Source organism: Chionomys nivalis, chromosome 24 (assembly GCF_950005125.1).
Source record: "Chionomys nivalis chromosome 24, mChiNiv1.1, whole genome shotgun sequence".
NCBI classification, from domain to species: Eukaryota; Metazoa; Chordata; class Mammalia; order Rodentia; family Cricetidae; genus Chionomys; species Chionomys nivalis.
The window spans coordinates 32,429,735-32,444,110 of NC_080109.1; the positions used below are offsets into that span (position 1 = coordinate 32,429,735).

At 42.4% G+C, this 14,376-nt stretch overlaps 1 protein-coding gene across 2 annotated transcripts in view; it reads right to left on the reverse strand.

The window, feature by feature from the left end:
• Window positions 1-84: 84 nt before the first annotated feature.
• Window positions 85-14,376, reverse strand: part of Intu (inturned planar cell polarity protein) — a 56,722-nt gene continuing 42,430 nt past the window's right edge. Inside the window, exons 10-16 of one of the 2 annotated variants that reach the window (XM_057757156.1) lie at window positions 14,314-14,376; window positions 12,945-13,166; window positions 11,770-12,240; window positions 10,542-10,639; window positions 7,260-7,449; window positions 4,898-5,055; window positions 85-3,214 (exon numbers count right to left, since the gene is read on the reverse strand). In XM_057757156.1, coding sequence (XP_057613139.1) covers window positions 3,103-3,214; window positions 4,898-5,055; window positions 7,260-7,449; window positions 10,542-10,639; window positions 11,770-12,240; window positions 12,945-13,166; window positions 14,314-14,376 — 1,314 coding nt within the window. In that variant the 3' untranslated portion in view covers window positions 85-3,102. The remainder of the gene's footprint in view (window positions 3,215-4,897; window positions 5,056-7,259; window positions 7,450-10,541; window positions 10,640-11,769; window positions 12,241-12,944; window positions 13,167-14,313) is intronic. The other variant, XM_057757157.1, reaches the window with a different exon arrangement.

Genomic DNA, 14,376 nt, shown 5'->3' on the forward strand with positions numbered 1-14,376 from the left:
CTTTTATTTAAAACTCTGGATAATGTAGAAAAATAGCTTTAATTACATACAGAAATAAAACTCTTTAAAATTAAGTTAGCTCATAAGCTTTGGTGTGTAGGATCAAGTTTTAGCAGCACTATTTTAAAAGATGTCCAAAATATACATCCTTATTGTCAACACAAGAGTAAGCAGTAGTTTCCCCAGGTATTCCCGTCGTGTTGTGTGGTGGTAGACTGGACTCAGCTGTTTCCCTTGTTCTCAGGCAGAGGGCACTTAACGGTGGTTAGTAGTGGCTGCAGCTCACACCTCGTCTGTTAGAGTATGTGACAGCCACAGTTTAGAGAACACACTGTAACACAGTGGTCAGAGCAGCCAAACCTCGTAGACTGGTTTCACAGTTTTTTTTTTTCAATTTTTATTTAGACAGTGATTATTTCACAATTACCATTTTGTTAGGCACACATTGTCATCCACTGTCCCTTGGCAAAAAAAGTCAAAGACTTTGTACCCTCCTAGGTACAGTTCTCTGACATGACAGAGCCAAAAGAAAGCCACGGATAGGGAGAAGAGGGAGAGAAAGGGCAAGAGTCTAAAATTTATTTGGGGCCAAGAAACACGTGACAGAAGTAAGAAAGTCCTTGTGTTTTGTTTGTTTGAGATAGAGCCTTGTTGTATAGCCCTGCCTGTGCTTGAATTTATTATATCCTCCTGCCTCAGCCTCCTGAACACTGGGGTTAGAGGCATACGGCACCATGCCTGGCTGTGTCTGACTTTCGAGGAATGTTAGGTAGACACTGTATCTCATGATCTCTGGAACATTAGTATTAGGATGTGAATGAAGCCTAACTCAGGAAGGTTTCTCTGAGAGCCCATCGCTATGTCTCTCTGTCCGCTCCCTGTAACAGAGACAGACAGGACTTTAATGCCCAACAGTAAGACTGATTGCATTTCAGGTGTGAGTCTGAACTATTCAGAGAAATGGTCAGCTAAGTTTACCACCAATGCTCTCCTGGAGATGAAAAAGAAGACAGCATTTTATTTTTTCAAAATGCAATGCCTCTTCAACATGGGCCACACAGCAAATGGCCCATCTTTAAGATCTGTTATCTGCTTTCTAGTTTTACACCCCTTTTAAAATAGCGTTCTCATGGTTATCTGACACCAAAAAAGCACCAACAGATCAAAATTTAACTGGGAAAAAAGTTCTCTGTATTAAAATCCCAAGTCTTAGTATCTTCTATTTGAAAATCTGAGGTGACCACGGCTACACTGAATATAACGATCAGTATTAGAAACAGCTTGGGATTTAAGGGTCTATTCAGAAACTTAAAGCATTTAATAAATACGTTTAGAAATGCTGGGACACATACATTGGCACACAGGCAGTCTGAGACAGAGGACAGCCTTAGCCAATTTGACTCTTGTTAAAGGGGAGATAGTTCAAACTCTTTTCTACCCTTCAAGATCCAGAATTTCTTTCTCTGCCTTGAAAGCTGAAATTAAAGCCCAGAAGTCACTGGTGATATAAACAGCCGGTGTCTGTCACCAATGCCTCTATGAGAACCTCTTAACTGACAACAGAGGGTAAAGTTTTTTACAAGACCAAACGGCTCGGGGTGCACTGATACACTTTGTAGTTTCAGCTGGAACGCTAAACGGCTCGGGGTGCGCCGATACACTTTGTAGTTTCAGCTGGAACGCTCATGTTTAAAGGAGGGAAAATGCAGGATGAACTTTAGATCGACTTCAGTTAGCTTCCTTCCAACATGGTAATCCCTGAAGGAGAAGCTACCCAGGACTGTAAGGTGTGGGGACTATTGAGCATGTGGGATGCTCACCGGGTAGATGGTAATAATAAATGTAGTATTTACTATATTTTTCTTTTCTTCAATATACTGAATTCTCATGGCCAATGAAATCAATGTCTACTCAGTCTTCTCTACTACTGAAGCTCAGGGAACAGCTGTTGGTTAAAGTGCTCCCTCTCCCTTTGGGAAATACAGACTGATGCTTATCTCTAGGACAAAAACTAGTATTTTATAAAAGAAGTTACCCGAGGACACTGTTAAACAGTTTGGTTCAGTGTTTTCAAAGGGATTTTATTTTCTAATTGTGTGCTTGTGTGTCTGTGTGTATGCACTGTGTGTGTGCGTGCTCACATGCATATCTGCGGAAGCCAAAGGATTCCCTGGAGTTACAGGTGGTTGTGAGCTGTCTGATGTGGGTGCTGGGAGCTGAACTTAGGGCTTTTCCTGTGAGGTGCCTGCTCATGACTTCTGAATCATCTCTCCAGCCCTCTTCCAGTGTTTTAAGTATGATCCGCTAGAGGTGATATAAAATGTATGTGTACCAGAATGTACTTCAACAGAAGAAAAAAAACTTATGGATGATTAAAAATTCAAAAATAAGTCTCCTAATCCAAAATAAAGCTTATCACAAAGAATAAAGAGAACTGAATAAATATAAATTAACTTTTAACTTCCATCCTTCCCCTCTTCGTCTGCAGGAAAGGATCTTCTAAAATACTGAGACGAATGAGAAGCCTTTGATTTGCTAAGCAACCAGAACACAAATATTGCAAATTTAGATACTGACTAATACATACCATGAAAACAATGCATTTTTCTTAACTGGGATTTTAAAAACTCCCAATGCAGTAATAATGTTATTAGTACACAGATTCTCTGAGCCTGACAGGTGAGGGCTCCTCACAACACAGAGCTCACCGATACAGAACCTCGTCACCTCTTCTATTTCATGATCCCTTCACCGTGTAAGTCAGCATTGGGTTTCAATTTAAAAAATGAGTTGAATATGATCCCCAAATAAACATCTATATTAATTTTTTATTAAAGAATTCACATTATTTAAAACTATTCAATAAATTAGCATGGTATACCAAAATGGCAATAAATTAGTAATCTTGTCTCCATACTCTGACCAAGTATCTGCTCGGATGTCTGACACACCAACCCAACAGCACTGCCTCTCAACATTTAACAAGAGAAGTTCAATACTGAAAAGTGACTAAGCTGAGCCTTATCTTTATATGTCGATTTCAGCCATCCTGGCACTCTCGCATGGTCCATTTGTGTGTTGCTTTGTATCCTACAAACATAGCTACAATGTTAATCCAAAGAACAATTTAAATGCCATTTCAATGGCAATTTCTGTGACCGAGTCGTGAAAACACACATAAAGTTCCTGAGGTTTTGGGTGAAGGAAGAGCCTCCTGCAGAAAGAAAAAACATGGTCATTTCAGAAATTAAAGGTGATAAAACCTTTTCCTTTTGTTTTCTTTCAGTTTTGGGAGAACCAATAATATCTGAAAAAACAAAAGACAAACAAAATACCCACCACCACTAACACCAAAAGCTCATGAATCTAATCTACAGAAAATAGAAAAGAGCTTGGTTTCTAAATAAATATGTCCTAATTAATGCTACTGTCCTAGAGTGTAAACCTCCTATTTAATCAATGCACATCACCATACCCCTCAGTATTGAATATTAAACCTGCTTATTATTACCATCTATGCAACACTTCTGTATCATCTTAAGCATGGTAGTCATGAAATATTTTATTTCCACTTACATTTTTAAGTTGCTATTATTAATAATACATAAAAATGACAACTCATTTGCAGATAGAATTGGACTAACACTACATTTGTGTGTGTGTGCTCGAGTATTCATGTACATTATGGTGTGTGTATGTGTAGAGTAGGCAAACAGACAGCTTTAGGCATTAGCTCTAGTAAAAAAAAGTGAAACAAACTCCATTGTCTACTGCTGCTAATCTCAAGCTCTGAGCTTTTCCTGCCTGCCTCCTACCTCTCCAGAGCAGCACTGGAGTCACAGATTGTTCTACTGTCTGGCTTTACATGGGCTCTGGGATTTGAACTTGGATCTTCATGTTTGCAGGGCAAGTGCTTTACCCACTGATTTATCTCCCCACTGTTGTGGTATAATCTTTTTGGACACTTTGAAGATTTGTCACTAGTATTGGTTTGATAAATAACTGAACAGTCAATAGCTAGGCAAAATTTTGGGGGCAGAGAGGATGCTGGGAAGAAGGGAGGAGATGCGTGAAGAAGCCAGTCAGATGCTGAATGAGTCAGACACAAAAAATGGGAGAGGGGTAAAAGCCATGTAATAGAATATAGATCAATAAAAATATAGATTAATTTAAGTTGTAAGAACTAGTTAATAAGTCTAAGCTAGTGGCTAAACTTTCATAATTAATAAGAAGTTTCTGTGTGGTTATTTGGGAGCTGGCAAGCAGCACAGAAAAATCTGCCTATACCCGACTGTCTGATTCTTCTGTCCCTTGTTCTGAACGTGTACCTTCTATCCTTGTACTGGGTGTGTACCTACCTGGTATCACCTGTGGGCTGTGTCCAGATGAATTATTGTAACACAGCTCTGATGGTATTACACAATTACATTCAGGCTGATGTTCTCAAACCTAGTGGATTGCCTATCACATCACAAGGGAGCTAAAAACCAGAATCCTACTCCCAGATCTGACTCACTGGGTTGGGGCACAGATGCACGACGCTCTGGACTCTACAACTGATTAGGTGGTTCTCATGTCCATGGACCAGTGGATAGGCATTGGTTTGGATCATTTGTAAAGTGCTTATCTTAGTTCTAGGTTTAGAACTACATGGTAGGTGTCTGACTATGGTTCTACTGAACCCTCCCCCAAACTCACCCCACCACCCAGTAAGCCATAATTGGGGGGTCTTTTATTTTACGTGCACACCCTTCCCACACTCACCCCACCACCCAGTAAGCCATAATTGGGGGGTCTTTTATTTTACGTGCACACCCTTCCCACACTCACCCCACCACCCAGTAAGCCATAACTGGGGGGGTCCTTTATTTTACGTGCACACCCTTCCCACACTCACCCCACCACCCAGTAAGCCATAACTGGCGGGCTTTTCTTCTCATCGGTCCAGTTCTCAGGCGAGCATTCAAAGAGCACACCATGCTCTTTCACGGGGGTCAGAGACGACACCGAGTCTGCAGGCTCCGGACAACCCCCACCACGCAGCGCTCTCCTTCTCTGTAAGGCAACAGAAGTCAGGAGTATTAACTATACTGACAGTGCACTGGAAAATACCGGGGCTGGGACTGTAGCTCGGGGGGGGGGGGGGCTCTTTCTTAGCATGCACAGAACCCTGACTTCAGTCCCCAGGGCAGAAAAACAAAATGGTTTCACCTAAGTCTCCGAGGATGGTGATGGCGATGGCTGGCTCTGGTTCTAAATGTCTACAATGGTATTACTCTTCCTGTTCACCTGCACAAAATTCCTATTCTTCAATTCTTGGTTTAAACATTATCTCCTAAGGTAGATTACAAGCTTTCCCCCTAGCAGAGAGCAAATATTATTTTTCCCCTTCCCTCTACCCTGTCCCGTCTCTAATGCAGGGTCTCACTACACAGCCCTGGCTGACCTTGTGGCACTCTTACTGTCTCTTATGCCGGAGTCATTGGATTATAGACATGTGCCATCACATTGGTCTTTTAAGGTTTGTGTGTCTGTATATGTGCCCATGCCAGTGAGTGCCCAGAGAGACCTGCTGTCCCTCTGTTAGAAGCTGTGCTCTCCAAAGAGCCACACAGCCCTCTCTGTCTTCGTTCCTATCTGCTCACAAACTGCTTGACATGATCAGGGGAACCTGTACAGTAGCCTGCACCACTCAGCCCGACTCTGATTAAATTCCTCTCGACACCCACTCTGGATTTGCTGTCTGCCACTTTGTTCAGCTCCTTCGCGAACGCAAACAAACACAAGCTTGTTTTCTTTCCTAGCACCTGGAATAGTGTCTGGTGCAGCGCAGATGCCTTAACAGTTAAGGCCAGTTTCTGTCACTAAATGTGACTGAACGGGTAGATCACATTGCCAGAGCACCCACCAGAATGCTAATATAGGAAGAAAGAGCCCAAGAAATGAAAGCAGGGAGGCCTCCCTGGTCAAACACGACTCGTCCTATTAATAATAGTTTCTGAGACCCTGAAAGCAGCATGGAAGATAGAACTCTACTGTGGAACGGGCCCCAAGACGTGATATAATCCTGCTGGATCACTTTATAGCAGGGGGAACAGAAAAGTCAGGGCTCCTTACTCCCAGCCCAGTGTTATTTTAAAGCCAAGTTCTTCACAAAACTGGTATGCTGCATACATCACACATGTCGTCAGAGAGCTGCTCCTGGACAGATGTTAGATCAGTTACAACTCCCCCTCCCTCGCTCCCCTTCCTTCTTCCTTTGTTGGAAAAGATTTATTATTCATGAGTATATGTGTGCCCATGTAGTTACTGAATCATGCGTGCAGAGGCTGATGGAGTCCCGAGGGCATCGGGTCCCTTGGAGCTGGAGTTACAGGTGGTTGTGAGTCGCCTGATGTGGTGCTGGAAATCAAGCCCCAGGACTTCACAAGAGCAGTAAGTGATTGTAACTGCTGAGCCACCTTTCCAGTCCTTCTTCCTTTTTGTGAGACAGGGTCTTAGGTAGCCCAGGCTAGCCTCAGACTTACTATGAGGCTGGAGATGACTTCTGAATTTTTCATCCTCTGTGGTGTTGAGATTACAGATGTGCACCACTGTATAGGTTTACTCAGAGTAGGAGATGGAACCCTGGGCATCCTGAATGTCAGATAAGCACTGTGCCAACTGAGCTGCAGGCCTGGTCATAAAGCTCTGAATATTTTTTTCCATAACAAGAGAACAATACCAATTTTCCAGTCACCACAAGAATCCAATTGATCTATTATATATATATAATATTACTACTTAAGCATGGGGTGTGGGGCATATGCCTTTTATCCCAGCACTTGGGAGGCAGAGGCAAGAGGATCTCTGTGAGTTCAAAACCAGCTTGGTCTACAGAGCAAGTTCCAGGATAGGCTCCAAAGCTACACAGAGAAACCTTGTCTCAAAAAACCAAGCCAAACCAAAAAAAAAAAAAAAAAAAGAAAGAAACCCAAGAAACAAAAACAAAAACACGGGTGCAACATTGAAACATCAGATGTCAATTAATAAACATTTAAATTACAAATCTCAGATATGAGTGACTAGCTGACACTATAAACTACCAATTTTGTACTTTGCTGTGGAAAAATCAGACCAACCATTTCCAGAGGTAAGATTACAGACCACAGAGTTCAGTGTAACTGAGTTAAATAAAACACTGATGGTCATGTTGATTAAAAAAAAAAAAAAAAAAACAGAGAGTTAATATTGGCAGAAAGCTACATTTAAATATTTACCTCTTCCTTCAATGTCTGTTGGAAAATTGCACGAATAGAGAGACAACACTGATGGAAATTCTTAATTAGCTGAGCGTGGACGGAACCGCCTAGCTGAGCCACCTCTTCATGGGTGGGGGTGATGAAGATGCCCTGCACTGTTTCTAAGGCGACATAGTGGAAGAGTGTATTCTCCGGACCGGAGGTCAATCTTGAAAAGGAGAGAGAAGGAAATTTAAGTCAGGAGAATTATTTCCACTTTCAATTTTGTATAATTCTCACAAGACTATGTGAAATAAATTAGCAATACAACCGTGGACAGAAAGCTGAGCCAAATGTCTAATTCCCTGCCCTTGACTCAAGCACAGGCCAGGCTATACTTAATTCCCTAATGGAGACAAACAGTACCAGCCATGGAAGGATAAACACTAATTCATTTGCAGTGACTTAAATTGTCTCTTCGCTAAACAGTCAATTGGCTGGGCCCTCTTTTTCCATGACCGAGCTTATGTTTGGCTTAAATTTCAACAAGCCATAAAAATGGTATCAGTTTCAAGTGGGGCACATACAATATTATCTCCTACCAAACTAAACACATTGAAATCAGCGGCACTAAACTTCTTTGCACGGCAACAACACTGAGGATTAGCAGCACAGTTAGATTAGCGTCCTCATCACCGTGTCAACAGCTGTGATAGCATTCCACTTTACCACACCCTTCTCACTTAGACTCAGTTCATCACGCTAGAGGCAGTGGGACCTGGGAGAGTGGAGCCAAAACAAGGCTGGCTAAAGTCCCATGCAACAGTCAACTTTATTCAGAGCATCAGACAGTTTATACTCTGAGGGTTAAGAGGAGTCACACGAGTAAAGTGTACAATCACAAGGGTAAGCCGCACACAGCACACAAGCCACATGTACCAAAACCATGATTTTCCATAGAGGCATATAGACAATTTTCACTAGCCAGCTGTAATGGATAACCTGAAGTAAACTCACTCCTAGCTGCTACACCTGGGAGGGGCACAAAAGCACATTTCAAGAAAAATTCCATACTTTTGAAGAAACTGAGGTCACAAGATTCCGGTCTTCGTTTCTTGGAATTTTTTCATAAGCACTAAGAATTCTCACATGACTCTATTCTTGAACCATGTTCCAAAAATATTCATTTACTGTTTTCAGTTTTCCTTTATTTTTAAAAATAATTTCTTTAACTTTATGTGCCATGTGGGTGCTGGGAATTGAACCCAGGTCTTCTGTAAGAACAGCCAGTGCTCTTAACCACTGAGCTATCTCTCTAGGCCCCCAGTTTTTCTTTTCTTTCCTGCCTCTTCCTCCCATACATAATCTCAGACAGGTCAGCAGAACCTATGAATAATATTTACATTTTTCCAAAGGAAGAAGAATTAAAGAATAACAAAAAAGCAAGAAATAATAACAGTTCCTATGAATGTCTTCTATGTGCCACAGTGTGTGCCCGAGAGTACCTCGATTTCAGTTTTCATAATGATCATGCATGAGAGTAAATGTTATTCTGCTCTCTTAACCACTGGGAAGCAGTGTCCTGGGACAAACTGGGATGAACAAGCAAGTGGGGCTTGGTGACTTTGCAGCCTGCTCTTTCTGTCCCATCTTCTCCTCTCCACTGCTGAGCTCCAGGAGCTGGGAGGCCAAAGCAACAAAGCCAGGGAGGAAAATGGGGCCCTTTATCATGGAGGTGGGGGCAGGCTGGGATTGTGGAAACAGTGGATGTAGCTGCCACTGAATAAAATGCTTGGTATAAAGGATTTAAAATCATATGTTTACAAAGGTGTGTATATACAAGTGAGAATGATATAATGCATTTATTTAATAGCATGCTTTTAAAATGAACTTTCCACATACTTAGAAAGTATCTCCACCCGTAGGATGGTGGCGGTGAGACACCCTCGTCTGTGGATTCTACTTCGACGTGTCCTATTGCTTACGTGCAATTAATTTTGTTTTATCAGCTGGTCTCACACATGACATCAACATTAAATACCAAGGCAGGACGATTCAGGCAGATCAGGTAGTTAGTCGCAAAATAAATGTAAAAAAAGAGCTTATACGGTTGCTCACTCAGTAAAGTGCTTGCCTTGTAAGCATGAAGACAAGAGTTAAAATCCCAGGACCCATGCAAAAACCAGGGCATGGTGGTGCACGTTTGCAACTTCAGCCATGGGAAGGCAGAGACAGGGGAGCCCTGGGACTCACTAGCAAGCTGGCCTAGCATGCTTAACTCCAGGCCAGTGAGAGACTGCATTTCAAAAGACAGGCTAGGTAGCTCCACAGGGATGACCATCAAGGTTATCCTCTAGCTTCCATTCACCAGCATACACAAGCACATCTGTACACACACACACACACACACACACACACACGGACTGTATATAACACTTCATAAGGTAATTATACATTTCTTCTTTAGTTGGGTCTTTTTACTTCAGAATTCCTTATTCAATATGAGTTTGAGTGTTATCTGTTTGTTCAGGACCAGTTTCTAGGACCCAGAGTCTGAGAGGGAGACACACGGGGAGAAGGTAGTGGGGTGTGCTCTATGGAACTGCAGCAGATTGAGTGACAGAAGCCGGATGCAGGGACAGAGAAGCTTGAACCGTGTGCAGTTCCGACAGAGGTACCATCTACTGCCTGGGACCAGGAAGCACGGAGGGCCTTTCACAGTTGTCTCGAATTTAGGCAATTTCCAGCCCCTCCTTCTCTAGACGTTCAGCATTCTGAGCGGTATGCCAGGGGCAACGATCACTTACAGGAATGGGGCTAGCATAACCAGGCATCTACTAGAGTCTAAAATTAGTCTTTAAACTCTTATTTAAAAAGCAGACATCCTTGCTGGGCGGTGGTGGCCATGCCTTTAATTCCAGTACTCAGGAGTCAGAGACAGGTAGATCTTTACAAGTTCGAGACCAACCTGGTGTACAGAGCAAGTTCCAGGACAGGTTCCAAAGCTACAGAGAAACCCTGTCTCAAAAAACAACAAACAAACAAACAAGTAGACATCCAAAAAGTACATTACCTGTGGGAGAGAGGTAAAGAGCAACTTCTATGTTTTGAAATGCTCTTTGGTGTTTTCATTAGGATAAGAATATGTTCATTCTTATCCCCAAGTGTGTAAATGAAACATCACAGAAACACCACAGGTGTTACCTCATACTGTGAGTTATACCATAGTTACGCTTGTTGAAGCATCTTTGTACTTTCTTACGGTGAAACCCCTCAAGGACCACGAGTTTAAAGTGAAAAGCTATGCTAGAAGTTTCTTACTTCATCATGTTATAGACTTCCACGTCTTTTTCTGAAAGTTCTTTTTTTGAATTTCCCAAATGAAATGGATTTGGAAGTGTCGACTTCTTCTTAGCGAGCTGGAAGAGAAGTAGGTCAGTTTGCATTTAAGAATAGGATCAAGGAGCAGAACCATTCAAAAATTTCAAAACCTAAGAGTGCTATTTTTGTGATGCATTTGCTTCCGTTAAAGACTTTTTATGCCAATCTGCCTCCTGGCTTATTCTTTGCTAAGGAGAATTCAAAGTCAAGTCAGGGGGCATGGTGAAAAGTCTCCACCAGTTCCATTATCAAATATATATGCAGTGTATTTGTCTCCCTGCTGTCTGGATGCCTCAAGGTCACAGATGTGTCTTACTCCTGGCAGCTGATTACACCTGGGGTATAAATAATTTACCCAAATTCTCATGGTCTCTGTCACCTACTTATTTTACCAACTGAGATAATAGTTATAGCTAGGACATGGGCACTTCCTAATATGTTCTACTCATGGCTCCAAACACCCCATTGTTTGTGTAGGGGAGAGACTATCTATGCACGTGCTTGCCACAGCACTCAGGAACACGGAGCCCATTTTCAGATTCACGCTTCCTTCTGCCTTGTCTGGCATCACCTCCGTCCACTTGACAGGAAGTTTGAGAACTGTCTGGGGAGCCCCCAGCATCACAGGAGTGTGTGCAAAGCTCCTGGGGTGACGATGACTCTAACAACTGTTTGGGTATTTTATGGTATGAATGGAAAAGTAGGTAAAAGTCATACCGTTAAGTACGAACACCCTCTGTGCTTCATGGTCACACTTCTACTGTTTCTGACATTCGGAAGTGTAGATAAAAAAACCCTTAGCTATTACAAACAGGCATCTCCTCTTCACTCTGATCATCTGTCTCTGTGAAATATTTTACTGACTATTTAGAGTGACAGAGAAACTGCCCCACAGCTAGGATGTTCTGTTATGCACACAGAAGAAAGGCTGATGGATGTGGACCAGGGGCTGATGCTTCTCTACCTGGAAGCACTGTGGCCTGAACGTCCTAGATGCCAAGGGCTCAAGTGATGGCACCTGGTATTTCTTTCTCTTTTTAGTTCTAAGTCTTTGGTTTTCCAGCAATGATTAAAACACCCACCACTGCAAATAAGGACCACTCTCTAAATTAAAAAAAAAATTCTAACAGTTATGGATCACAATGCAGACACTTGGATGAACGCGCACCTTAAGCAATGCCACGCTGTCCTCCGAACCATCGGCTTCTCTTTGCTTCCGTACTGCATCCGGGGTAGTGTGTGGGCTCAGACCAACACCTTCTCCAGCTTCACCAGGCTCACATCCGCCACTGCTCCGGGAGGGACTGGGCTTCCGTGCCTTGAAGGAATAGTCACTGAAAAAGGTTCTTCTGCATGTTGGAGAGGTCGCTGTTTTGGCGGACCCCTGTAGTCTACTGAGGATAGGTGAAGTGGTCAAACTATCAGCCTTTTCGCGTGGTGCAGCAAGGAACCAGTCAGCACAAGACAGGCAGGGCCCCGGAGATGAGGCTAGCCGTTCTTCAATGCGGGAGTCTACCCCTTCCAGCTGATGAAGAGTTGTTCTGACCTGATCTACATAGATACAGTCTGGACCAGGATTCCCAATAGCTTTAGATGTACAGCCTCCAGCTTCTAACAGCACACATAACACATAATGGCGCTGCAAAGGAAGATGGGTACAGGTTCAGATGCCATGGAAACACTTAATATAGCCCATATGTGCAGGCTTGTACTAAAGGCATAGGGGCATTTGCAAATACTCGGTGAGTACTGAAAACCTTTCTCTCCTCTTTTTTTTTTTTTTTTTTTTTTTTTTTTCCCACCATCAAAGCTTCTTGACCCAGAATGGAAACAATCTCATATTGTTTTATTTTGATAAAGCATCAATTCATCATCAGTCAGTTCTCTTAGTCCACAGAATTTCCTAAAATAACTTCCAAATAGCCTCAATTATCACCACCATCATTTCAGACAGGGTTTATGTATAGCCCAGGCTGCCTAACTCAAACATGGAAATCCTCTTGCCTCACAGCCTTCCAAGTGCTGGGATTTTAGGGACCATCACCATACAGGGCTCAAATCTACATTGTTTCATGTTTTCCAAAACAAGCCAAAAGGAAAAGTCGTGATAGGAAGGGGAACAAGACATCTTCAGACCCTGCTAAAACTGCACACTGGATTTTTACTAATATTTCTTCATGAGTATTAAATAGATACAGAAGGAAGGAAACAGAGTGGCATGCAACATTTCCTTGAATGCAAGTAACATATTCTTACTTGTAGATCAGCATGTTTGCTTGTGTATTTAAGCAAGAAGATTTAAAAAGTATAAAATGAAATTCAAGAAAGAAGTTCATAACTCACCAGTCCAACAATTAGTAAAAAATATCTCCCTTCAGGCTCCTGGAAGACCTCGGTGTCTGAGTCTGAAGGAGGCTGGAGGTGGTGCCGCGGGAAGACTTCTCTCCATACTATTAGCTGGCCAATTCTTTGCTTTGCTGCTAAAGGCAGTAGGCAGTATTGGCGACAGTACGCAGCAATCTCAACAACATCATCCTTGGGTAGATGGCTGCACACCAAATAACCCTGGGATTTAATCACGCAGAGCCAAAGCGGTGGGTAATGTGAATCGATGAGCTCGCACTTCTAAGAGTTTTATAAACACTGGAACGGTAGGCTTATGATAACGGAGCTCTAACGCGGGTAAGTTAAGATCTGGTAAAATCCAGTCAAACTGCAGATCAAGTTTGACAGCTTCAGGGACCCAGCAGACAGGTGACCTACACAAAGCAAGGTCACCTTGAGTGCTGGGTAAAACTGGGACTAGAAAAGGAAGCGGGGCCAAGGTTGGCACAACTGATTCTTTTCTGTACCTCCTATATCAGCTGATTTTATAGTATGTTATTTATTGTTTTTAAAGATATTTTAAAGTAAAATACTTAAACTGACTTTTCTTTCTTCCTTTCTTTCTTCCCCCTTCCCTCCCTCCCCCTCTCTCTCTTTCTTTCTTTTTTTATTTGAGACAGGGTTTCCCTGTAGCTAAGCAGCTAAGGAGCCAGTCCTGGAACTTGCTCTGTAGATCATGCTGCCCTTGAACTCAGAGATCCGCCTGCCTCTGCCTGCCTCTGCCTCCTGACTGCTGGGATTAAAGGCGTGTGCCACCACCGCCTGGCACTGATTTGATTCTTAAAACTTTACATGGAAGCAGTTATTTAAAATATAATATATGTCACTTCTAAAGAAGAGGCTAAAAGGAGCAGGAACACTACTGAAAAAGGAAATTAAGAATGCGTTGCTGGAGAGAGCTCAGTGGGTAAAGGCACGGGCTACCAAACCTGATGACCTGAGTTCAATCCTGGGAGCCCCACACGGTAGAAGGAGAGAAGAACTCCTTCAAGTTGTCCTTAGACCTCTACATACGCTCTGTGGCTCATGCATGCACACATACTAAATACATGACATTTTTTAAAATTCTAAAAGAAAAGAACATATTGATGTTCTCTTTTATATATTTTATTCTTTTAAGTACTGTATGCCTTAACATATAGTAAAACATCAATTTTTACTGCATTTATAAATCTCTGCAGCCTTATTTCCAGTTCATAGTCTTGTACCTACACACAGATGCAAAGTGGTAACATTTCTTCTATGTGCATAAAAGTCGGAGAAAATTTACTTTAGGTCTATGCATGTAGCAGTTGAATACTGATAAATATTTCGAGCTTCCACTTACCTTGTAAAACAGAGAAGACCCCAAAATTGTGTACAGCCGTCTCATGTCACAGTAATCCTCGGA